This window comes from Stigmatopora argus, chromosome 19, assembly GCF_051989625.1.
Source record: "Stigmatopora argus isolate UIUO_Sarg chromosome 19, RoL_Sarg_1.0, whole genome shotgun sequence".
In the NCBI taxonomy this organism is placed as follows: domain Eukaryota; kingdom Metazoa; phylum Chordata; class Actinopteri; order Syngnathiformes; family Syngnathidae; genus Stigmatopora; species Stigmatopora argus.
In genome coordinates, this window is record NC_135405.1 from 1,452,501 (window position 1) to 1,480,373 (window position 27,873).

The 27,873-nt window shown below is 41.3% G+C and overlaps 1 protein-coding gene across 3 annotated transcripts in view; it reads right to left on the reverse strand.

Moving 5' to 3' along the window:
- ube2j1 (ubiquitin-conjugating enzyme E2, J1) overlaps positions 1–25,704 on the reverse strand; it is a 69,106-nt gene extending 43,402 nt beyond the window's left edge. The window contains exons 1-3 of one of the 3 annotated variants that reach the window (XM_077587180.1): positions 25,328–25,704; positions 9,278–9,351; positions 1,543–1,674 (exon numbers count right to left, since the gene is read on the reverse strand). In XM_077587180.1, coding sequence (XP_077443306.1) covers positions 1,543–1,674; positions 9,278–9,351; positions 25,328–25,358 — 237 coding nt within the window. In that variant the 5' untranslated portion in view covers positions 25,359–25,704. The remainder of the gene's footprint in view (positions 1–1,542; positions 1,675–9,277; positions 9,352–25,327) is intronic. The other 2 variants (XM_077587179.1, XM_077587178.1) reach the window with 2 other exon arrangements.
- Positions 25,705–27,873: the final 2,169 nt, after the last annotated feature.

Here is a 27,873-nt window from a genome sequence, read left to right on the forward strand (position 1 = left end):
GGAATACAATGTATTCCAGGCAAAGAAACCTCTTTGCATGTAATACATGCAAAGAGGTTTCTTTGCCTTGGTTATTCCACAAGAAGGTTTAAATTTAGTGTAACCTAAGATTAAAACTTTTTTAAGTGCGTGTATAGGAATCTAAATTCATTTAAGTTAAATTTAAAGTTTATGTTACGTTACGAGCGCATCCGTCAAGTCTCGCTCTCTCTTCCCCATCCACAAACTCCCCATTGTATGAAATAAGGTCTAATTTTATTATTAAGCATCATAACCACTTGTTATCTGTTACTCTGATAGTAGATGTTGAATTACAACCAATAAAAATATGTTTTTCCATTGTAATATCCTGTTTTTTGGTGGGGGGTTTTCAGAGGGTGGGAACAAATTAATTTGTATTTAGTTCATTTCTATGGGAAACGTTGTTTTGAGATACGAGTAAATCGACATACGAGCTCAGTCCCGGAACGCATTGAGCTCGTGTCTCAAGGTACCACTGTACTTCCATTCAACACCCTTTGTTGGTAACAACACAAGTCTCTGCTGCGCTCCCTTTGTTGAAGGCCTGGGGGAAAAAAAGGTAAATCGCAAGAGGTTGGCTCCTTCAAAAGTAGATTTTGAAGCAAAAAAGTGTGCGCACTTCTGGCCCAGTTCAGGAGTTACATTCAACATATATTCAATGACTAAAAATTGTCTTTTTAATTTAAACGAACAGGTTTTCATACATAAAAATAGTGCGGGGCTCCTGCTTTATAGAACTGCATCCGGCTTTGCATAGCATTTGATAATGTATGACTTGGAATACAGCTGCTTTGCAATGGAAACCCATTCCATGAAGCTGTCTGCGTACTATAATTGGGCTAATCTGAAGGCCACATGAAGTTTGGAGCCTGTAGCAATTAATTATCCAGAAAGTGGGCAACCTCATTGCATGTGCTTCAGCATCTGCTGACCCCTCCAGTGGTTTACATGGCCTACCACTTCTTGCCTGATGTGCTGTTGTTTCGATTATCGTATAGTATAATAAATATTACAGTGAACTGTAGAATATTTAGTGAAAATTTCACAACTGGATTTTCTACACAAGTGGCATCCTATGACAGCTCCACACTGGTATTCTGTAAACTTCTGAGGGGGACACAAATGTTTGGCAAAATAGTCGGCATGTCTAGGTCCTTGATTTTATACACCTGTGGCCACACCAAGTGATTAGGACACCGCATTGGTGAGCCAATACTTTTTCCAATACAGTGTAAATTATTATACTTTTCCATTCAATATGATATAATATTTTTTACCCACAAAGTATACATAAACTGTGGGCAATAGGGTATATTCTGATAGCTGTGCTGTATGTCTTAATTTCATCTGTATGGCTGGTTGCTCAGGGGGGAAAAATGTTCACAAAACCACAATAATGACCATGAAGAAACAACCTTTAGTACTTTTTGAGGACTAGGGACCCCTCAGTCTACATTTATTTCCCACCCTTAAATCAAGTGATTAATGTAAACACTATTATTCTCTGCGTATGTGTCTTACTGTGAGGAGAATAATGCTGGGAGGCTTCATCGGATACTCTGGGGGTAGAAGAATCCTACCATGGTAAATCCCACCATCAAAATCAGAATCTGGCGGTCCACGTACAGAAAAGTGCCATTCAAATAGGTTATCCTAAAAGGTGAGAGAAAGTAGCATACAATTATCACAAGTTACCAGAAATGGTTGGCCATGTCAAATTCATTTCTATCCCTAAATGATTTAAAGAATCCAAATGGCTTCACAGACAAATACTTATCAAACAGTGAATATAAAATCCGTAAGGGAAATGTTAGAAATAAAAGTAATAGAAAATTAGATGAGTAAATAAGAAATATAAAATAGAAAGCATTTCATACAAACAATGGCATCTGTTGATCTAAAGCAGGGGTGTTCAAACTTTTTTGCTTCAAGATCTAGTTTTCAAGGAGTTAACCTTCCACGATTTACTTTTTTTTTTACAAGCAACCAACAAAACTCAGCAATTATTTATGTTGATAGACAGCAGGGATTGGGGGTGAAAATCCATTTTCGATTCATGCTAAAGCTAACTGCGGACATGCCAAATTTGAGTTTGAGTTTGACTTATTTCATAAGGGACAGCACATATTAATGAACATATTTATGTAAATATGTAACCAAGGGCTAATTTCCATCTTTAGTCCCTTTAGTAGGTTGAGGATAAACCAGACATGGGCAAACTACGGCCCGGGGGCCACATGCGGCCCATTAAACGTTTTAATCCGGCCCGCCGAACTTGACAATATTAAATAAATTAACCTTGTTATTTTTTTATTTTCCCTGCAATTTTAATGTTTCCACTAGATGACACTGTAGACACATTGGCTTTGCTGAGGTGAAGCGTACTTTACCCTTTGACCCTTCTCGACCCATCAGCCCCTCTTTAAAGATGAGCAGACATAAGAAAAGGAAAGCGGACATAAAATGTTGAGTGTTCAATGCGGAGTGGACAACTAAATATTTTTTCACTGAACACCGATCATCTGCTGTTTGCCTTAATATGCCAAGAAACTGGAGTTTTTTTAAAGAGTATTATAGTAGACGGCACTTTGCCACAAAGCATGCTAACTATGCTAGCAAGCTTCCAACAAAAGAAAGGGAAGCTGCTGCTCATAAGTTGGCAGCTAATTTAAAGGCTCAACAATTTTTTTTTAACAACGTCAAACTACCATTCAACAGTCAAGTACCAAGGTCAATTTTATGCTTTTATTCAAAATAGCAAAGTCCAGCAAAACACTGTCGGAGAGCGAGTTTTTAAAAGAATGTATGGTGGAGACAGCAGGTATTTTGAGCCCGGAGACTAAAGACACATTTGAGATGATCAGTTCATCACGGCGGACATTGACTTGCCGTGTGGAACTAATAGATGAAGATATCAAGAGCATCTTAAACAAAAAGACAGAGTCATTCACATTGTATTCTTAAGACACTGCTCAGCTCCTCATTTTTATCTGAGGTATCAACGAAACTTTTGAAATAACAGAGGAGTTTTTGACAATGGAGTTTCTGAAAGGACAAACACGGGGAGAGGAATTGTTTGACTGGGTGTTGCTGTCATCGAAAATGTGAAGCTCGGATTTCAACAAAATTGACAAGTCACTTCAGTTGGTAGCCTGTCCTCTGTCACAAGACCCCAAAACTGCTCCAGTGGAGTTGCAGCTCGAACTGATCGACCTTCAGGCCGACCCTGTCTTAAAAGAGAATTTCAACTCTCTGAAACTAAATGACTCAAGGCTCCGGCGGACAGCGCAGAAGATGCTAGTGTTGTTCGGCTCGACCTACGTGTGTGAACAGACCTTCAGCTTCATGAACATCAACAAAGTCAGCCACAGATCCAAGTTAACAGACAACACCTCAGATCCTTTCTGAGAATCGCCACAACAAAAGTAAATCCAGACTATGATGCGCTGGCTAAAAAACACTGTTTCCATTAAAATTGAAAGTGTATCCGTGATTCGCACGTTCTCCAAATAAATAGTACGCGCTGATCAAATATAATTCTACTCCACAGAGTGACTTGGTGCCACTGTTTCAAACTTGCACTCGTCGTTGTTGTCATTTGGCACCGGGGACACAAATTGAATAGAAGAAGCAGGACAAGTACATCTGCATCTCCTATTGTTTTTTGGGGAAAAAAGACAGCCAGGAGGAGAGTGACAGCCAGGAGGAGAGTGATGGTGATATCCTGAAGGATAACGGAACTTTCCGTTCTTTAAAATAAAAATGGTTAATAATTTTTTAAAAGGCACATTTTATTCATTTGATTTTCAGTGTTTTAAGACTCATTCAAAAGTCAGATATTTTGTTATAATGCTTTTCTTTATTTACATATGAAATTAAAGCACACATATGGTATATGTCAAGATGGGTATTTTTTTTCTCCAATGAGGTGGGGTTACCAAAGAGATCCATCCATCTGCTCCTGGTCGGGGCCCCTTTGTCAAATGTTAGAACCCATTGTGGCCCGCGAACAAAAACATTTGCCCACCCCTGGGATAAACGATGACACATAGCGAATTTATCGGAGTATAAGTCGCACCAGCCAAAAATGCATACCGTATTTTCACACCTATGTGGCGCACTTAAGTCTAAAATTTTCTCTAAAATGGTCGATGCGCCCAATCAGTCGGTGCGTTTCGACTGTGCACTAAACTCAATTTTTGACTGCTTTTATTTCTTGCTGGCCACTTAATTTTTGTATGGCCCTGACCGCTTGAGTGTCTGGTTTTATTTCTTGCCGGCACGCTACTTATTGCGATCAGCCCAGCGGACGTTCACCCTAAAAATAGCCTCCCTGCGCATTCCAAGCATTACGGTAAATCCATTCAAAACATCCCAGGGGAGTGACAAGGCATTTGACTTACGTGTGCTTGCAGCGCTTTTAACCCTCAAAAACACTCTCAATACTTAAAGAAACAGCATATCATAGCTATACAGAGAAAATGCCTGGCGTGAATGACAACACAATGCGGGTGTGAACGCTTGGACAATGGACTGAAGCCATGGATCTAACACAATTTAACAGTTTTGCTAACGGATTGCTAATGGATGGCCAACATTGTAGTTCGGGCAGGCAGCGTCGCTCGCACAAGTTACGTGACGATTTGGAATGACTTGCCGATGCCGATATAACAGCGAGGAGAACCAAAGGCTTAGGAGCGATGCATGTCGCGAGTTACAATGGATTGTGGATGACTGGGCTCAAGTGTCGGCCAGCACTGTTCGAGCCTTCGCCAAAGCTGGAGTCAAGTTCCCGGAATACACAACTCTGACTTACAGTGGAGCCTAGCATATTGAACGCCGAACTCTTTATATTAGAGTGTACCTTTAACCTCAATAAAGCATTATCAAACTCAGTTTTGCTTGTGCTGTCTTTAAAAAACACGCTGGTGCCAAGCCTAACATACGCTAGCGGCTAGCATAACATATGTACGCTAGCGGCTAGCATAACATAGGTACGCTAGCGGCTAGCATTACATAGGTACGCTAGCGGCTAGCATAACATAGTTACGCTAGCGGCTAGCATAACATACGCTAGCCTAGTGCCTTATCGGACGAGGCGTCCGATGTATTGACAAAAAACAGAAAATATACCCGCAAATAAGACTGCGCCCTATCACACGGTGCGTTTTATAGGTGTGAAAATACTGTACTTAAGAAGAAAAAAACACATACGTCGCACTGGAGTATAAGTCGCATTTTTGGGGCAAATTTATTCAATGAAATCCAAAAACATACGTCATCGTGAAAGGCAATTTAAAATTAAAATAAAATACAGAACAACGTACCTGGTAATGACAGTCACGATGTAACACATATTAAAAGTTATTTAGATAACTAGCATAAAGAACATGCTAACAAGTTTACCAAAATATAAGTTTCACTCCAAATCATTAAATCCAAAGAAATCTTCATGTGCCGCTTCCTCTTCTACGTCGCTTACGTCAGACTCATCGTCAGTCGCAGTTCCAATTATTCCAGCCTGTCTGAATCCCGACAGGATGGTTTTGGTTGCCACTGAAGCCCATGCTTTGTCAATCCATTCAATAACTTCCAGGAAATTTGCATGGAGCATTCTCTCGGTTGACGTGAAGCTGTGCCTCCATCATCCACTGCTCCCACAGTTTACGCAAGACTGCCTTAAAGCTCCTATTCACGGAGATATCAAGTGGCTGGAGTATGCAAACTTCCTTTCTGCTGCTTGATTCCCGTTTTCGGCTGCATATTTTACTATTTGCATTTTAGAATCTGCAGAATACGATTTTCTTTTTAGATTAGATTAGATAACTTTATTCTGCCCGTATTCGGAAAATTTGAGAATAGAGACACAGGAAAAGACATTTTAGACATAAATAAATAGATAATAAATAAGTTAATAAATTGATAAATAAATAGATAATAAATAAGTTAATAAATTAATAGATAAATAAATAGGCTTGTTGCTGAAATTTATATATATATATATATATATACATACATATACAGTCGTACCTCGTCATACGACATTTTCGTTGTACGACGAAAATTTTGATTGAATAATTCGCTCGCGATACAATTAAAATTTCGAGATGCGACCAAGCCAGGTGGCCATGACATGAGAGGCTGTTTATCATTGTAGCGCACTGTCTTTTTTTGCCGCATCTCTTTCGTGTAAAACAATATCTACGGGCACTGAACGATTAATTCAGACGAGTTTCTCCTACGCATCGACCAGGAAACGCACAACGCGCATGCGCGGGCAAAAAGAGGGCTTTCTGGGTAATGAAGTACACTCGTGCACACAACGCCGATAGGCAATGGCACTCTCTCTCAGAATAAAACTTGCCGTTAAAAGCGGTTGCGACCAGAGCTATTACAACGAGGGAGTTGCGAGCCGGTCCCCCTGATGTTCTTATGAGCAGCGGAGCGATCGCTAATATGTACTACAAGACTATTTCTCGTTGGGAAGTGGTCGTGGGTTATCCTATTGTGAGGACATTTGTGTGCATCATTTTCGGAATATTTTGAAGGGAATACGTAATACAACAGCAAACAGCCCATCGATAGCGAACGTGAGGGTGGAGGCGTGGCAAACAACTAACCCGAAGAGAACGAAGGTAAAAAAAAGATTAAAACAAAATTAGAATTCAGTTTTGTGTAAAGTTACATTAAACGTATGTTTAAGTGTGTCTGTATATATTATTCCAAGTTAATTTAAATTTGTTTGTTCCGTTTACGAGTGCGTTGTCGTGGAACAAAAACCCAACCCCCATTAGAGGCTAGCGTAACATACGCTAGCCTAGTGTCATGCTAGCGCCTTTTCGGACGAGGCGTCCAATGTATGTCACACGGTGCATTTTATAGGTGTGAAAATACGGTAATTTTAAAGTTGTTTTTTGGATAATTGTATCACTTATTTAAAAAAGAGCTGCAAACAACACATTAATGATTATTGAGAACTTTATTACACAAAATTTGTGTGAATGCAATCATGTCAAAATATTTGTGGCAATCAACATTTTCAATACAATTCATTTTCTTCTCAAATGAAATACTAATCTTCTCATAATCCACTTTCACTTCTAACAAGTCTTTGTCACGCAAAACAACAGTTTTCATGTTGCAATACTTACAATACGCAAAAATTTCTCCTTCAGTTGATGGCGCCAAACACGCCTTTGTGTGTAAATACACAACGACTGGTGCTGCAACAGTAGGGTTATTAACACTCACTGTTCTCCTTATTTAGAGCTCTTAGCAGTTCTGTGCAGGCCTTTCTATCTACCAAGGGAGCTAACGGTAGTCATTGTAATGGGTGTTTACATCCCACCGGATGCTAACATTAGCACGGCACTTAGCCTCCTGATAGCGACTGTAAACAAACAGCAGCTTGACCACCAGAGCAGACCTGAAGAGAGGCATTAAAAAGGCCAAGGCAGCATATACAAGGAAAATTGGAAAATTAAGGAGCACTTCACAGAAAATAACCCAAAGAAGATGTGTCAGGGAATAAGACACATTACCAATTACAATGACAATAATACGGTGTCTGTTAATGCAGATGCCTCACTAGCAGAGGAACTGAACCGTTTCTTTGCCCGCTTTGAGACTGACAAATCGGATTCAGTCTCAACACATCCACCACCTTGCAGCAGTACACGGAAGCTTCAGGAACATGAAATGAGACAGGTACTGCAAGCCTGTGCTGACCAGCTGACTGGTGTTTTCACAAAGATTTTCAATTGTTCCCAGCAACAATCCATCATACCCTCCTGCCTGAAATCTGCCACCATTATCCCTGTCCCTAAAAAGCCAACCATTGACAGCCTATATGATTACAGGCCTGTTGCACTTACGCCTCTGATCATGAAGTGCTTTGAAAAGTTGGTCGCCCGCCATATCAGGGACGCAATCCCTCCCGCAGTTGACCCTCACTAGTTTGATTATAGAGCAAACAGGTCCACTGAGGACGCCATCGCCGTAGCTGTACACACAGCACTGAGCCACCTGGAGCACCATGGGAACTATGTGAGGATGGTTTTCATTGACGATAGCTCAGCCTTCAACACTATAATACCGAACATTCTGGCTGACAAACTCTACCACCTTCGACTATCCGCTTCCATCTGCTGCTGGATTAAGAATTTCTTAATCAACCGTCCACAAACAGATCTGGCCCCACTCCTCATAAATGGAGTATGCGTAGACAGGGTCCAGTCCTTCAAATTCCTGGGGGTCCACGTGACGGACAAGCTCTCCTGGTCTACCAACACCACGGCAGTGGTGAAGAAGGCACAGAAACGACAATTTCCTGAGGGTACTCAGGAGGAACAACTTGGACACTAAGCTTCTGGTAAACTTCTATAGAGCCACAGTGGAGAGCATCCTGGCATACTGCATTACAATGTGGTACGCTGGAAGCACAGCAGCAGACAGTGAAGCTATACAGAGAGTGATCAACACCACCCAGAAGATCATCGGCTGCTCTCTGCCCTAACTGGATGACATTGCCAGCCCTCGCTACCTCAGCAGAACATTGTTAGGGACCCATGCCACCCTGGTCACAACCTTTGCCAGCTGCTGCCCTCTGGCAGACGCTACTGGTCTCACAAAGCACGGACAAATAGATTTAGGGACAGTTTTTTCCCCACAGCCATCAGGACTCTGGACTTCCGTTAGCACGACACAATCCCTTCTGTGCATTATCTTAGATTGTGCAATATTACCTTGCCAGGGCGTGACTTTTTATATTTTTATATTACTTATTTATTTATTTTTACTGGGAAAACACACTTTGTGGAGTAGCACCACCAATTTCGTTACACACAGCTGTGTATGATGACAATAAAGGCTTTTGATTTGATACATCAACCAATAGGAGCTTTGCGTTGGCACATCACAATTTAAATGGAATCGACACTAACTCTAGCGATGCTTTAGTCATATTTTTTCTTTTCTTTAGACTCCTTTGCGCGTGTTGCATATACTCATTGATTAGCAACAGCTTAACATTGTTATTAAAAGGATTGATACTTATTGTGGTTTAAAAGTGTCTAAATGATTTATTCTTACTTTTAAATTCTGGGTATGACTCTCAAGTAATTACATTTAAAAGTCTTTATTGTTCTTTTGGTCAAAAAGGTTCCCGACACCTGGCTAACAGGATGACTTCAAAATGTATTTTGTGGACCCCTTTCATTTATAATTGAACCCGGCTTATTACAGGAATAAAACTTACTTCCAGTGGCTGGGCATGGTAGTGTTCTGTGGCACCTCTCAATTCAGCAGCCTCTTTCATCAATCGTTTCACTGCTGGTCCGACAAAACAAGGACAAACAAACAAGGATGGCATTTTAAGTTGGAGGTACCTTTGTGTGGGAATGTTGATATACAGACTTTTGCAGTGATCCCAATGCTAAACACATATACACTATTTTTTGTCATAAGTCGCAGTGAACAAATAATGCTAAATGAATGGGGGAAAAAAAACAAGTCACATTTTATTTAATAACATTCAGAACAAAAAAGACAGACATGCCACAAAATGTTCCATTTGAAGGAACCATAAAAAAAACTTGATATCTAGCTCGCCGCCTGTCCTGGCTTCGGCTAGCTCACGGGGCCTTTTCAAATAAATATTTTTCAACATAAACCTTGGGGTGTTGGAACCGGTACACGGTCGATTGGTCGCCGGTCTTTTGGTCGCGGTCTTTTGGTCGCCCGGACGTTTGGTCGCCCGGACGTTTGGTCGCCCGGAGGTTTGGTCGCCGGTCTTTTGGTCGCGGTTTGGACGCCCAAATGATGACAGAGAGAGGGAGAGTTTAGAGTTTAATATCTAACACATCGGCTGCTGCTATCTACGGTCAATGTATTAAACTGTCAATTTATTAAAAAGAAGACAAAGCAAATTCACAGATGGTGTTTTTATTGAAGCAGTAAAACTTACAAATTCTAGCAACCTTCATTCTCTCTGGGAGAAATAAGAGCACTCATTTAACACATCGGCTGCTGCCATTGACTGTCATAGGCGTCCAATGAACCTTCATTCTCTCTGGGAGAAATAAGAGCACTAATTTAACACATCGGCTGCTGCCATCGACTGTCATAGGCATCCAATGAACCTTCATTCTCTCTGGGAGAAATAAGAGCACTCATTTAACCTCAATTAACACATCGGCTGCTGCCATCGACTGTCATAGGCATCCAATGAACCTTCATTCTCTCTGGGAGAAATAAGAGCACTCATTTAACCTCATTTAACACATCGGCTGCTGCCATCGACTGTCATATGCGTCCATTTAACACATTATTATTTTATTAAACAAATAAAAGTGGGGATGTTTGGATTAAATGTTCCGACATCCGGGTGCCATGCAAGATCTACATCTGACGCCGTCCAGATTTTGCTATCCCCTTATGGAATATGAGAGAAAAGACATTGCTGGGAATACCACGCACAAATAATTCAGTTGAAGGTTGGCACCGCGCATTTTAACGTAGAATGTCAGTCCCCCATCCGAATTTATGTCGTCTCATACACAAACTCCAATTAGAGCAGAATGACTGGGAATTAACGATTCAACAGGCTTCATGCAGTATTTTGCCCAGACACACCCAAAAGAAATACGCAGCTGTTAATGAGCGGTTAAAAAAGCTCTCGGAGGACTATGGAAACCCGGATCGATTCGCGAACAATGTAGAGTACCTGCAAGCCATTGCATACAATTTGTAATAAAAACTCCTATCTGTGAATTCCCTTTGTACATAATTTGTAAGTTTGTATTTGTAATTTTTGTGCAGAATTTATAAGTTTTACTGCTAGAATTTGTAAGTTTTACTGTTTCAATAAAAACACCATCTGTGAATTTCTTTGTCTTCTTTTTAATAAATTGACAGTTTAATAAATTGACAGTAGATTGCAGCAGCCGATGTGTTAGATATTAAACTCTAAACTCTCCCTCTCTCTGTCATCATTTGGGCGACCAAACCGTGACCAAAAAAACGGCGACCAAAAGTCCGGGCGACCAAAAGTTCGGGCGACCAAACGTCCGGGCGACCAAAAGACCGGTGACCAAACGACCGCACACGGTTGGAACCTGTTCCTGCCAACTATGGGCAGCAGGCTGGGAATATCCGGAATTGGTTGCCAGCCAATCGCAGAGCACAGGGAGGACAACCATTCACGCTCACACTCACACCTAGAGCTGGGCGATAAAACGATAATGATAACTATCATGAAATATTTTTTGGCAATAATAACTTGTGATAAAAATATAAACTGCAATTACACCACCGGACCACCACGAAGAATGGGGCCGCTGTTGTGACATATACACTAGTTCAGACCAACAATAAGGAGAAGAAGAGGATGATAAGTCAAAAGGGATTTTAGCATCGTTAACAATAGAGGCTAACAGGTAGCATGAACGCAAAAGGACAATAACACGGCCAAAATTATGAGATGCAGGACAACACCAAGCCGATCTACTAAAACGGGGGTCACCAAACTACGGCCCGCGGGCCGGATACGGCCCGTCAGCATATTTGGCCCGGCCCTCTGAACAATACCAGAGATGCTATCGGATTTATTTCCTATTTGGCCTCCAGAAAAAAAATCCTAGGCCCCGCCCTGTCAAAGAGAGAACGGAATAATGGCGAAAAAGTTAGGTAAGAGAAAAATTGATTCAGAATGCAGGGTATTTAACCTGGAGTGGACAAACGATTATTTTTTTGTTCAATGCAAAGAAAAGGCTGTTTGTCTCATCTGTCAAGAGACGGTGGCGGTATTCAAAGAATACAATCTTCGCCGACACTATGAATCCCGTCACAAAGACAAGCGAGCAGACAAACTCTCAAAGCGAAAAAGTGGACTACTATCTCAGCAGAATACATTTGTACGCCAAGCTCAGCTGAACCAGGCATCCGTTCGGGCCAGCTTTCGGGTTGGTAAACTGATAGCAAGCAGCGGTAAGCCTTTCACTGACGGAGAGTTTGTTAAGAAATGTATGGATGCTGTCGCGGAGGAGGTGTGTCCCGAGAAGAAAGATGCATTTAATGCCGTAAGTCTGTCGGCGAGTACAATGACCAGACGCGTTGAAGAAATCGGGAGTAATGTATATGCCCAGCTGCAGCAGAAGACGAAAGAATTTGACTTTTTTTCATTAGCACTGGATGAAAGCACGGATGTGCAAGACACAGCACAACTGCTCATTTTTATTCATGGAGTTAGCGCAAACTTTGAGATATGCGAGGATCTGGCAGCCCTCCAAAGTCTCAAAGGGACTACAACGGGAGAGGATATTTTTGACAAAGTGTGCCAAACCATGGAGAAGTTCGACCTGGACTGGTCAAAGCTAGAGCATCACGACTGAGGGGGCTCCTAGCATGGTGGGTGAAACTCGCGGTCTAATAGGACGCATGAACCGGGAGTTGGAAAAAAGGGGTCTCACCGCCCCGCTACGAGTCCACTGCCTAATTCACCAGCAAGCACTGTGCTGCAAAGTGTTGACGTGAGAGAGATTCTGCTCTGACAACTGAGCTGAACTTTTATTTGTTAAGATTGTGCATGGCACAACAGAAAGTTAATGTTCCATGGCTTTTTTTCCATTAAGAACCCAGAGAGTTATTTTGTTATTATTTATTTCATAAATAGTGTATTTATTTCCTGTTTTTTCTGAAAAGAACTCAGAGAGGGTTATTTAGTTATTTATTTCATTAATAGTGTTATTATTTGTTTCCTGACTTTTTTTCTGTAAAGAACCTGGAAAGGGTTATTTGGTTGTGTGGCTTTCTGGAAAACAATAAAAAATTTAAGCTCCCCTATGATCGTCACACTTTTTCTGTTACAAACTGACACCGGCCCCTCATCAGAGAAGGGAAAAGTTATGTGGCCCTCACAGGAAAAGGTTTGGGGACCCCATGCACTAAAAGATCCAAGTGATTTATTCATTCTTTTATTTAATGCCTTGAAAATACCTGTGCACAAAGAGCAGCCTTATTGAAAATGTCCTTAACCCACTGTCCTCATTTGAGGTCAGCCTTTCATATTTTCCTTACTTGATATGAAGATGTTTCCCCATTCTATGTAAACGTTCTGAAAACGTGGTGAAGAATATGACATATTTTACTCATTCATTTTATTGGAGCTGTTTCATTTTGATATATTACCACTGTAGGATTAAAACTCTTGTTCTTAACTCGATTACAATGAACAAAGACTCTCTGTCTGAGTTTCTTCTTTGAGGTTGATTTCACGCTGATAAGAAGACAGATGGTGGGCTCCAAGGGACAGTGGAGACAAGGTGCTAGACAGATGATGCAGACTTCAAAGAACAGCGGAGACGGAGACCTAGGACAATGTGGATTCCCGGGCCAGCAGATTCCAGGGGGGGAGACCCCTCAAGACCGTCGTGGACCAGTCCACATCTCATTAGAATCAGCGAATGAATATTCAATTTTGTATTACTATAACTGGGCAAACTCGGGTTTGGACTTTTGTCTTTCTCATCCTCCACTGTGCACGGCAACGCTCAGCTGGTTTATATTTGGGAGGGGGACCCGGAGCTCTGTAAGGATCAATATCAGGAATAAATCATCTGTGGAGTAACAGGCGCAACCCTGGTCTCTTCCTCCGATGCTGAACACGCACAATTGTTAGACGGGATAAGACTGAGTTAAGGAATTAGGGTTAGGTGCTAAAAGTTTACGTCTAACAGTAGCAAAAATCTAAAACTTGCTAATTTGGGTTAAAATGGGTTAGGTTCATAGAACTGTTATTTTATTGCCGTGAAGCGGTTAAGGATCACAAAACAAGTTTTTGCGCCTATACAGAAATACAAATACACAAGTGCAATTAGCAAGAAGGGTTTTTATCAAATATTACAGTTATACACGACCACTTGCCAACGAGAAATAGTCTTTAAGGAACGATCGCGGGACCTTTCCTAAGAAAGAATAACAGGAAATGACATAGCTGAGCTTCCCACGTAGTGATTGTGGGTAATGAAGTTTTATTCTGAGAAAGGTTGCCATTGCCTATGGGTAATGTGTGCAGGAGTATACTTCATTACCCAGAAAGCCCTCTTTTTGCATGCGCGTTGTGCGTTTCCTGGTTGTATGAGAAACTCGTCTGAATTAATTAGTTCCGTGCTCGTAAATATTGTTATACACGAAAGATATGCAAAAAAGACCTCGCTTCGTCGCATCACGAAATTTTGACCGCATAACGGGCGAATTATTCGATCGAAATTTCCCCCGTAAGACGAGCATTTTGTATGACGAGCGGTCGTATGACGAGGTACCACTGTACTAAAATTCTAAATTGAACATACTGAAATTCTAAATTTATCCGGTGATTTGTGATGACTGAATTGGTAAAAATGCGAGGAGAGGTCGAAAATGTGTGTGTTAGAAGGAATGTTGAGGGCTTGGGAGAGAATGGAGTGTGTGTGTGTGTGTTTGTGTGTGCGTGTGTGTGCGTTTTGAAAGGAATGGGGAGAAAGATGCTAAATGAGAATGGAATGGAATGAATTGATGAGTTTGTATGGAGATGTAGAAGCACAGGTTTTCAAAGACAAGCTAAAATTAGATGTGAGTTGGAGAAATAATTTTGTACGTTGAAAGGAAATTTACATTGTACAGGTCAAAAGCGTTTGTCCGTAGCGTTGGAAAAAAAAGGAGCGTGACGTCACAGCTAAGGCAGAACAAAAAAAAAAAAAAAGTGAAAGGAGGGAGTGAGTAGGTGGAGGCGTTGCCAAATACAGAGAGAGGAGGTATGTTTCCCCTCCGCCCTCAGGGAGGAGGCGTGATATATGATCCCCTAAACCCCACCCCCCTCTGGCGAGGGGAGGAAGTTCATGGCGGAGGAGGCTCCTGGTATTGATGAGTGGACAGAGTTGTGCGCTTGACACGAGACAGGCCATATAGCGGCTATTGTCGAGGGTGTCCCGGAACCTTTGATCTCTACTGTGTTGAAACTCCAACTTTCCAAATTACCAGGAATGTGGTGGGGCCCCGAGATGGTCAGTTACATGGTGGATACGGTGGTCCGGGCATGGTTTCTCTGGTGGCCGGGGAAGAGGGTACTTGGGACAGGGCCAACAAGGCAACTGTTTTATATGTGGCGGTATTGGACACTGGAGATGTGATTGCCCCAGTCAATAACGGCAACCGCAACAAGTGTTCCCATGGCAACCCCAAGCACAGCAGTATGGCCCACTACAGCAACAGCGGCCTACGCGCGGAGGAGGACGAGGCACTGGCAGACCATGGCGGCCCCCAGCAGCCGGCCCAGTCACCTGGACAATATTACCAGGGCGGAGATGATTATTATGGTCCATGGGATCCTCCACACTCCGAATAGAGGTGCCCGAGAGGCTCCTGTGAATTTGATGAGAAGAGACTTGTTGATGTCTATTGGAGCTACCATCTTATGTGGACCGGATGGCCTCACAGTGACTTTACCAAATGGTGCAAAGATTCCGTGTTCACAACCAATATGAACATGTGGACAGTGGTGGACAATCTATAGGTCACGTCTTGAGCCTGAAACTCCGGCCACTGGGGGACTGTTGTCTGTATATCACTGGTGGAAATCATTCATTGACTGACTCCGGCCTTACCATCCACCCATGGATGATTTTCATTTTACGTTGTTTTATGACATAGAAGATGATTTAGTCTATCGAGACCATTTTCAGAAGGTTCTTGGAGCACCCTGGCAGTTGAAAGGCTTTGGCTCGGTCTCCTGGTCATGAGGCTCGCCGGCTTGGTCCAATGGTCATGGCCAGCACCCCTTCACAGAGGCGCACACCCCTCACCCGACAAACAAAAAGAGGGGGGCCGCCCAGAGAGATAGCCCCCACCAGCCCAAGGCCCCCTCCCCCTGCACAAACAGGGAGGGGCGGGGGTAGGAAGAGAAAGAGACAGATGTAGGAAGAGAAAGAGACAGAGATGTAGGAAGAGAAAGAGACAGAGATGTAGGAAGAGAAAGAATGAGAGACAGAGAGAGAGAGACAGAGATGGAGAGAGAGAGAGATGTAGAGAGAGAGACAGAGATGTAGAGAGAGAGAGATACAGAGAGATTAGAGACAGAGATGTAGAGAGAGAGAGATGTAGAGAGAGAGACAGATGTAGAGAGAGAGAGATACAGAGAGATTAGAGACAGCGATGTAGAGAGAGAGAGAGATACAGAGAGATGTAGAGAGAGACAGAGATACAGAGAGATTAGAGACAGAGATGTAGAGAGAGAGAGAGATACAGAGAGATGTAGAGAGAGACAGAGATACAGAGAGATTAGAGACAGAGATGTAGAGAGAGAGATGTAGAGAGAGAGAGACAGATGTAGAGAGAGAGAGATACAGAGAGATTAGAGCCAGAGATGTAGAGAGAGAGAGAGAGATACAGAGAGATGTAGAGAGATACAGAGAGATGTAGAGAGAGAGACAGAGATGTAGAGAGAGAGATACAGAGAGATGTAGAGAGAGAGAGAGATACAGAGAGATGTAGAGAGAGAGAGATACAGAGAGATGTAGAGAGAGAGACAGAGATGTAGAGAGAGAGACAGAGATGTAGAGCGAGAGATACAGAGAGATGTAGAGAGAGAGACAGAGATGTAGAGAGAGAGACAGAGATGTAGAGAGAGAGATACAGAGAGATGTAGAGAGAGAGAGATAGTTGACAGTGTTGTGATATATTAGTGACAAATTATGGGTCCTTTATCAAACACTGAAATTTATATTAGGAAATGCCTAGTGAAAGGTTATTTTCCCTAAATTGTAATCGAGGTAACAGTGAGCACAGAAAATGGCTCTTATTTTAAATAAAACCGCCTTCTTAGAGCGGATAGGAATTCAGCCAGAGCTTTAGCTATTGGTTTTAGCAATATTAGAGTGATTTGCGATTTAGACTTAAGTATTAGGAATCATCCAAATTATTAATGATATCAAACATGAAGACAATGCAGAAATGGCATTGATCCAAATTATTAGGTAAATGATACCTGGCAAGTTTAGATAAAATAATTAATTTCGGATAGGCATGATTTCCCTGTGATGGAATAAACAATACATGTTCAAGTGCACGGGATATGTATCTTGTTTTGCTCATCAGCAGATGAAATATGCTTTAGCGTGAGTCATATTAATGACAATTAGAATAACACAGATTACAGCAAAAGGTGGTTAGCTGCCAAGGAGCCCCAGACTGGGGATGGCGCTCTCCACTAGCGAAAAATTGCAGACCACTGATGTCTGAAAATGAGTGTGAGCGTGAATGGTTGTTTGTTTTTCTTTTTGTGTTTTTGATTGGCCGACCACCGAGATATAATTAATCGGTTAGATATCAAGGTGGAAAAGGATTTAGAAAAAGCAGCAGTACTCCAAATGTGAAATTTGAAGTGGAGAAACAAATCTGGTATGCGAAATTTAGGAGCACTGAAAAAACAAAGACAGTGCATGATATGAAATTCCAAAGTATTATAGTGATAATGGCATCCAAATTGTGTTAACACAATAATTGACTGAATTGACAAAAGTTTCCATATTTCGTTATGAAATCATTGCGCCTACATAACGAGGTCATCCGAAAAATATGGAAATCCAATTTAGTGGAATGTACCAAACGCCATTATTCACTACACGATTGGAGCTGGATGATGAGGCTAATCTGGCTATCTGTCCGTGGAAGCTGTATCCTCGCAGGTTCCGGTTGAATCGGCGGAAGGCTGCTTTTTCAGTGCGCATCGCCGGTCCTTGGAACCGGCTTCCGCAGTGTGGGGTCGAGAAGCCGACGGTCGCCCAGTTCAAGAGGGCTCTGGATGACTTTTTGGCCGTGAACCAGTGACTACACCGCGTTTTGTTGCACATTTCTGTATCTTGTTACATGGCCCTTAGCCTGGTGCTTTTTTCTTGCCAATAAATTGAATTGAATTCAATCTGCATAAAAGAAAAAACTTTTTAAAAATGCATTAAATTTGGGTTGGCAGAGGGAGATTGTGCTTCTCAACAGGAAACATGGAGAGCAACCCAGGATGAGAGTGTCCGTGCAAGTGTTCCTGACCAACCAGCAAACATGAGAATGGCCGATCCACCTTGTTCACTGTAGGAAGGTTCTCTCAGTTGAAACGTTTGAGGAGACAGGTAAGATACTTTTTGCCGTGATCAGACGGAATGGAAAGCACTCCAGTATTGATTGGAAAAAATATTGCTTGAGGAGCAATGCGATAAACCATAAGGAACTTTTTATATTGGTTTTATTGTCTCCATAAAAAAAAGATGAAAGCGTTTCAATTGAGACCAAACCTTCTTACAGATTTTTAAAGTAAACAATTAGAAAGAAAATGGATACAAATGTAACTAGATTGTAATTTTATGCCTGACTATTGGAAATGTTGATTGGGAAAGTTTTACAGGAGATGATTGGCAGGCTCCAGGGACGGTGGAATGTTGCATTTGATGGAAGGACTGCTAGATTGGGGTATTTTGAGTTTCAAGCAGCCGAGTTTGCTATGCAACGCGATACACATTATTGAATAAATTGGGACTGGATTAGTATGCATTTTAAAAGTAATGAGTTTTAATTGCTCCAAAGGACACATTTATGCTAAAATTATTCACTCTGACAAGCAAGGGGTGGTTACAGTTTAGTGGGTTCAATTCTTTTCAGAATTTTAGATGTGTGCATTTGTTTGTGGATATTGATTGATGTGAGTATGGGTATTGCAGAGAAAGGGAAAGCTGTTTTCCTGAGGAGAAGGCAGCCTGGTTTGTTTTTTGTATTTTTCCTATTTTTAGTATGATTAGTTAATTTGTGTAATTACAGGAAAGAGAAATTGGGAAAATAGTGTACGTCACCAAAAGGTCTTGGATTCAAGCCCTCCCATTGGCTCTACTCTCGATTCGTCAAACCATAAACAAAGCCACACATTTTGCCCCATTTGAATTACTTACGGGCCCGCTGATGCCCGGTCCTAGTTCCTCAATCACCCCATATGAAGAGGTTCCATTACCCGATCTCTCACATGCAGCATATTGGTCTCAATTGCATGCTCTGGTATCTAGTATTTCTTCACAGATACAGGAGGCGGCTGCAGTTGCACGTGATCACCCACAGGAGGAACCCACGGTCTCAACCCACATTCTTCTCAAGGTTCTATCCAGGAAGTGGTCGGAGCCCAGGTGGACAGGTGTCCTTTCAAAGTGTCTGCTCGTACATCAAAGGCGGTTCAACTTGAACATAAGGGACATAAGTGGTTTCATTATTCCCAAATTAGAGCCGTTGATCCACGTAACCCATAACCACACACTCCACCACAGGATCCTCCAAAGGCGGCCTTTGATTCTCCCGGGGACAGGTCACATATCTAAACATGACACATAGTTCCTGGACATAGTTCCTGTTCTGGACTGGTCTTATCCCAGTCCAAGAGAAGGAAGTGGTGTACAGGATGTTTTGGCTTATTGATTATTGCTTTAATTTTTCTCTTGTTATTTTTTGAAGGAGCGCTCCACGTGTATGTCATACTCCTGTTTGGCGATCTCCAATCAGACGGATGTGGCTCCAATGACACCGCAATCTCCAACAGATGAGACACCACTAGCTTCCTAACCCTGTGTGTGTGGTCCTCGGATACCGATCCATGCTGGCCAGTGGGGATGTGTAAAAAACCTAGTCTACTCAGGCGAAAACTGGCAAGGTGACACCGTCAATCGTATCCCTTAAATCGAGTAAGGTCCGCATAATCCATGGCGAACCATCAGTGGACGATTGGTTTAGAATGATTACAGGTATTACGGCAGGATCTAACAATTGGCTGTTAATGACAGAGCAAGCTGCCAGCAAAACCCAAGATGATTGTCTCGTGTGTATGGGTGCTCGACCCGTACGCCGTATTGTTTCGGCCCCAGTCGAAAATGAATGTACTGTGGACCTTCTAAAAAACACCAACCCGAAATTTAATTGTTCTAAGTACGATTCGATATTCCCACTTGCCCAAGAGGATAAAGAGAAACCAATTTTTGATAAATCAGTAGCACGACAAAATTTTACCTGTCTCAAATTAAATGGGACTGGAAAATCATTGGGAAGCATTCCGTCTGATTGGTGTGTATTAAATATGTCTTTTCCGGTACCACACCCCTTATCCCGAGCGGACATCTGGTTATGGTGTGGAAGCGATAAATTGTAAAATAGATTACCCACAAATGCTTCTGGTGTGTGCTCTTTGGTGTCGTCTTTGTTGCTTCCGGTTTCTGTTTCCCCAGTGAATCTCACAGCTGGAGTACAATTACCTTCAAACCTGAAGGATATTTTGCATCGCAATAAGAGAGCATCACCCACCTGGATGGCCTTGGAAGGCCTCCGAACCCTGACTAATAAGATGGCAGACCATTTAGGTGTGGGCGACTCAATCTGGGACCAATGGATGAATCATTTCGGTACCTGGGAAGGTTTGATGGGCAGTGGGACCAGATCCGAAAGGTCAGTGTGCTCAATTGCTCCAAACTGATCCCTCTGCAACCACCGCCGAGCATGTGTTCATTGATTCACTAATGTGATGCTTCTTTGTTTCTTTTCTTATACTAATGTAGTGCTTCTTAGTTTTGTTTCTTACTAACTTGTGTGTTGTTTGTCGGTATGGTCTCTTTTGGGAGACCAAGAGAGGGAATGAAGAATATGACATTTTACTCCATTTTATTGTAGCTGTTTCATTTTGATATAGTACTACAGTAGGATTAAAACTATTGTTCTCAACTCAATTACAATGAACAAAAGGTCTTTTGTCTGAGTTTCTGCTTCAAGGTGTGGTCCAGGTGTTAAGTGGTCCAGGTGTGAAGTGGTCCAGGTGAAACCGTCAGGGACAAAGGATTCCCCGCGGAGAGGGCGACCAGGCCAGACGTGGATTCACGGGCAAGCAGATTTCAGGAGAGGACACCCCTCCAGAACGTCGTGGGACAGGCCACATATCATTAAAATCATCGAATGAATATTCATCTTTGTTATACTATAATTGGGCAAACGCGGGTTTGGACTCCAGTCTTTCTCATCCTCCACTGTCTGTGCATTACGACGCTCAGCTGGTTTATTATTTGGGAGGGGGCCCGGAGCTCTGCAAGGATCAATATCTGGAATAAATCATCTGTGGAGTAACTCGCAAACCCTGGTCTCTTCCTTCGATGCTGAACACGCACAGTTGTTAAACGGGATCAGACTGAGTTAAGGAATTAGGGATAGGTGCTAAAACTGTACGTCTAACACCACGTATTGATTGTGGATAATGAAGTTTTATTCTGAGAAAGGTTGCCATTGCCTATGGGTGTTGTGTGCACGAGTGTACTTCATTACCCAGAAAGCCCTCTTTTTGCATGCGCGTTGCGCGTTTCCTGGTCTTAGGAGAAACTCGTCTGAATTAATCGTTCCGTGCTCGTAAATATTGTTATACACGAAAGATATGCAAAAAAGATCTGGCTTGGTCGCATCCCGAAATTTTGATAGCATGACGGGCGAATTATTCGATCGAAATTTCCGCCGTAAGACGAGAGTTTTGTATGACGAGCGGTCGTATGACGAGGTACCACTGATATATATATATATGTACCGTAAAACCTCTATTTCAACGTCATGCCGTTCTATTTTTCAAACTTTCCCCCGTGGTGCCGTTCAATTAGAGCAGGGGTAGGGAACCTATGGCTCGGGAGCCACATATGGCTCTTTTGATGGGTGCATATGGCTCTCCACTAACCTGTGAGGTAAACTTTGGAAACTGCTGGTGAGAAAGCGCAGGAATAGGAGCGTTACGTTGGTATTATGGCATTGACACTACCCCAGCGCCTTATAATAATTTTCTTTTTCATTACACTCTTTTGCATGGATTTTCTCATTGATACTCATTGATTAGCAACAACGTAACAATATTGTCAAAAGAATTCAGAGACTTTTTGTACTTTAAAAGTGGTGAAGTGACTAAAAAAGGCACACATTTTCATGTATGTTGACTTTTAAATTCGGAGCATGGCTCTCAAGGATTAACATTTAAAAAATATGAATTATTTATGGCTCTTTCCATCAAAAAGGTTTCCGACCCCTGAATTAGAGGGTGCCGCTGTATTTTTCGACTAGCTGGCCAGAATTTTGAGAAGATGCGGTAAATTTTATGGATGAAAAGACAAGTCAGGTAACATATACATATTTATTTAACAAAAGGCACAAATACAAGGCAATTACTGGTAAGTAATTACAAATTCACTGGTGAAAATAAAGACACGTCGCTGTTGTAGCTATCCTCGTCATTCACATCGCCTCCCGCATCAGCGTCGAGTGTCTGAGTGAGTTCACATTCATCGTCGCCAGCATTGGCTCGCGCTTACTGGAGAAGTTGCAAGCCAGTCTAAATCGGGCCGTCTGACCTGAAACAATGGATCTGGCAAACCTTCGAGCCGTCGAGAGCGGTTGGTGCTCGCATGTTGCCGAATTTGGTGTAGCTCTTCTCGCCGTGCAACATCCAGTTCTCGTAGAACTGTCAGACTTTGGCCTTGAATGGGGCGTTCCAGGAGACCTCGGGGGCCTGTATAAATTTAGTGCAGCCTCCTGGAATCACGGCTACATCAATATGGAGCTTCTTCAATTGCTTATTGATGGCATCGCTAATGTGACAACAGTATGAATCCCAGGCAAGAAGGCACTTGCCACCTGACCACCTTTTCAATCTTTCCCCCGTAGTGCCGCTCAATTAGAGGTGCCGCTCAATTAGAGAGTGCCGTTCTATTTTTCAATTCTTCCACCAAGGTGCCGTTTTATCAGAGGTGTCGTTCAAATCGAGGTACATACCGTAATTACTCGAATATAACACGCATATTTTTGCTATATAATTAATTCCAATAGTTGGGGGTGCGTGTTATAATCAATAACTAAAATAAATTACAAATTTTCGATCGAAAAAAGCATTGTCAAACTCACTTTGACGCACGGACATTGTGCAATTTCCAACTTTGAATTCAAAATACACGCATATTAAAGATCGTCAAGCCTCACAAACATCACAATCCTGCATTAATAAGCTGGAAAGTAGAATACTACATTGTAGTGTAGTACGTACTTGTATTTAGAAATATGTCCAGCGGGGGGCAGTACATTCCCTTGTTACATGTGATAGTCTTTTCCATTGTGCATATCTTCAAATCATTTATTTATTCAATTTGTATGTTCCTTTTCTTGTTTGAGAATGACAATAGATATTTGAATTAAAACATGGTATTGTCAATTGAAATGTAGTCAATGTTCAAGGAAGTCTAAAAGGTATTGCAACATAACATGTCTACATGATATGTTTGTCCACTCTGTGTATCATCTATTGCCCTAAAATTCAAACGCATAACTCCACCAACTGCACGACACTCGACACGCTCGTACCTGAAGATTTCTCTATCCGGTTTTGAACAAAACAATCGTGAAACGAAGAAAAAAAGGTAAGATTTCTGATTTTCGTCAGCGGGAAATTTTAGGTGCGCACTATATTCGATTACTGCGTTTTTCCAGATGTTTTTGACCCAAAATTACCTGCGTGTTATTTTCGAGTGCGCGTTTAATTCGAGTAATTACGGTATATACCAGTGGCGGGCGGTGCATTTTCTGGTAGCGCCTTCAACGTATCAATCCAACCCTCAAAAACTATTTTATGGCTATAAAACATCTACTGCAGCTACAGCTGCAACACATAAAAAATAATCAATAAATAAATGCACAAAAATTGGGTAAAATCCACTTCCTAGCAGCATTTCATGATTAAATACAAATACTGGAGCTTTTCAGACATTAAAACCAGGCCAGGGGTGATTTTCCCGGGAAAAGACAGCGATGAATGTCAATGGCGTACGGGCAAACATTGCCCGAAAATGGGGTAAAATCCAGCCGAAAACAGCATTTATTGATTAAATACAAATACTGGAGCTTTATAGACATCAGAACCGGGCCCGGAGTATCATTTCCCCAGTAAAAAGACAGCGATGAACGTCGATACGTCCATACGTGAAATGACAAAAAAAATGCACTAAAATTAGGTAAAATCCACTTCCTAGCATCATTTATTGATTGAATACAAATACTGGAGCTTTTGAGACATTACAACCAGGCCAGGGGGGTGATTTTTCCCGGGAAAAGACAGCGATGGACGTCAATGGTGAAACGCCAAAAATTAAACTGGGGTAAAATCCACTTCCTAGCAGCATTTTGTGATTAAATACAAACACTGGAGCTTAAATACAAACACTGGAGCTTTTCAGATATCAGAACTTGGCCCACAATTGAAATATTATTTAGGAATATAGCCATTTTTATAATTTTACTTACCAAAAATCCTTTTTACACAATATCCATCCTCCTTTCTTTCTTCCTTCTTTCCTATCGCCATCGAAGCTAATGATGAAAGTCGAGCCTGTCCTGTCATATTTTCGGCATAGTCCGTTTTGAAAATAGCATTAAATCATTTTTTCTGGAAAAGTCCGTCTGGAAAATAGCTTTGTGAGCAAACAGAATCAATTTGTTTTTGCTTCTGCTTCTGTCGGCCATAGTGGGTGGAGTTTGCGATCTCGGCTGCCTGGGTACTGCTTTGGCCCGCCTACTAGCCAATCATAGTTTGTGAAAGCAATGACATGTCCCAGCCAGCAAAATGCTAACGCCTATGAAAAATCATTGTGGGGTTGCCAACTCGAAATCTGATTGGTTAAAAGCAACAGTCTAGTTTAATGCAGCAGAGCCCGCAAGAACTGATTGTGAAGTCTTTGAGGCAGATCTGATCTGGCAACAAATAATGGCTGAAATCTGATTGGTTAAATGCTTCAATATGAAAACACATCTGGAAGCAGTGCAACCAGGGGGAAAAGCAATGAAAGGAAGATAACAGACCATTTGGAATAATAAGTATTGATGGACAAAATATAATATGATTCAGATATTTCTTAGGCCAGCAGAGAAGGCCTTGAAGGCCCTGACGGCCCGCCACTGATATATACATTTACACACACCTACATAAACACACACAGAGACACATTCACATACACACACCTACATGTACATATCCACGCCCAATGGGCGTAAATACTGTACCGTTCGCTGACGTGTACTACGACATTATTCGCAATTACGACATGAATATTTATAATCTGATCAAAAACAGTGAAACTGAACACGCAGGTTTTAAGGGAGAATAAAAAAATACTAGTGTTGATTAATGTCAACCATGAAAGAAAACAGCGAAGTAGTCCACTGGGTAAACGTAAACTATAACCAAACTTACCAGGACTCTTGAGGTTATATTTACTCTCCATTGTAAAACTCTTCAGGCACTTGAAAGAGATATGCCGTCCTAGTTGGGCTTTTTGATCTCTACTTCCAATAGTACACCTACATATGGGTTTTCTTAATTTAGCTTGTTGGCTAGCACTGGTCACTTCATCCACAGCTCTTGAAATGGTGGTCGATCAGTTTCTCCTGTATTTAGGTTAAATCTAGATGTCACAAAGATATATCCGAGAAGTTCTTGTTTTATATCACATATAATCGTCTATGGCTGTATTTAAAGTCTGTCGTTGTTTTTGTGAGGTCAAACTTGAGACGAAGTCCGTGTAGAGTTGCGACACATTATAAGGTATACTTCCGGGTTACGAGCCTCAAATACGTAGTTCCAAAAAAATGCTTCATCGAGGACGGGCGCCTTTCATTTGAAAGACTTTGTTTACTTTTGGGATATATTTTTTTAGATAACAAAAAAATGTGCAATTATCTTTGTTACATCGTTTGTAGTACGATTAAGGATATATATATATATATATATATATATATATATATATATATATATATATATATATATATATATATATATATATATATGATCACGAGCACATATATATATGTGTGTGTGTGTATATGTGTATATATATAATATGTATATATATATATATATATATGATCACGAGCACATATATGTGTGTGTGTGTATATATATTTATATATATATATGTATGTATATATGTATATATGTATATATATATATATATATATATATATATATATATATATATATATATATACATATATATATATATACATATATACATATATACATACATATATATATATATAAATATATATATACACACACACATATATGTGCTCGTGATCATATATATATATATATACATATTATATATATACACATATACACACACACATATATATATGTGCTCGTGATATATATATATATATATATATATATATATATATATATATATATATATATATATATATATATATATATATATATATATATATATATATATATGATCACGAGCTGTGGGTCGTGACCGAAAGAACGAGATCCCGGGGATAAAGTGAGAAGCTCGGTCATCCGGGAGGGGCTCAGAGTACAGCCGCTGCTCCTCCGGATCGAGAGGAGCCAGATGAGTTGGGAGGTGTTCCGTGCACGTCACACTGGGAGGAGGCCACGGGGCCGCCTTCGGACACGCTGGGGAGACTGTCTCCAGGCTGGCCCGGGAACGCCTTGGGATACTCCCGGAAGAGCTGGATGAAGTGGCTGGGGAGAGGGAAGTCTGGGCTTCCCTGTTGAAGCTGCTGCCCCCGCGACCAGACTTTGGATAAAGTGGAAGAAAATGTAATGAGATATAATATATAAATTGATAGGTTTATTAATAGATATACTTTAATAAAAGGAGACATCATTGACATAGAGAGGGACAGGAACAGGCTGAATAAGTTGCTCAGGAGGGCCAGCTCTGTTCTGGGCTGTCCTCTGGACTCTGTGGAGGAAGTGGGAGAGCGGAGAATGCTGACCAGGATGATGTCCATCATGGACGGCACCTACCACCCCCTGCATGAGTCTGTGGAGTCCCTCCGAAGCTCCTTTAGCAACAGACTGCGGCACCCTCATTGCAGGAAGGAGCGCTTCCGCAGATCCTTCCTCCCATCAGCTGTCAGGCTCTTTAACAAAAAAATGGCTGAGTGTTGAGACCTACCGTATGCATGCATGTATATTTATGTGTATGTATGTATATATGTGCTAAGCAACACGCTTATTTATTTATATATTTATTCATGTATTTATTTATTAACTTACTTTTACCTATCTATTTATGTCTAAAATGCCTTTCCTATTCCTGCATCCTCACCCTCTTGCTACTGTGACAACAACATTTCCCGAATACGGGATGAATAAAGTTATCCAATCCAATAAAGTTATCCAATCCAATAATCCAGCGATAACTTGCAAGTGAGAATCAGTCCTGGCTCGCCCTCGCCACCGGAGAATTCTAAAGGACCGAATTCCTCTCCTGTCAATTTAAGACATCGAATCAAAACAATTACAAGGTTATCTATTCAATCCAATTGCATAAGCTAACCGAATAACACAATTAAGGTCAAAAACAACTGCAACAACAATTGCATATCAGGTCGGAAACCAAAAACAACTGCGTAAGAATTTGCACAAGTAAGCATAATAATTTCCATAAAAGGTGAAACGAGCGGATCGGAAACCAAAACAACTGCGTAAGAATTTGCACAAGTAAGCATAATAATTTCCATAAAAGGTGAACCGAGCGACAGTATTTTGAAACAATATGTGTTGGAATAATCATTATTATAAATGTGTTTGCAATGCTTACTTAGGAATAGAAAGCCTTATTATAAACATGCTTACTATATTAATCAATATATTTGCTTATTAGGAATAGTAATGCTCATCCTGAATGTGTAACAATATTAAACAATACATATATGTGTTGAACGCTGTGCTTTTATGTTAGAGTTATTGGCATTAATAAAAGC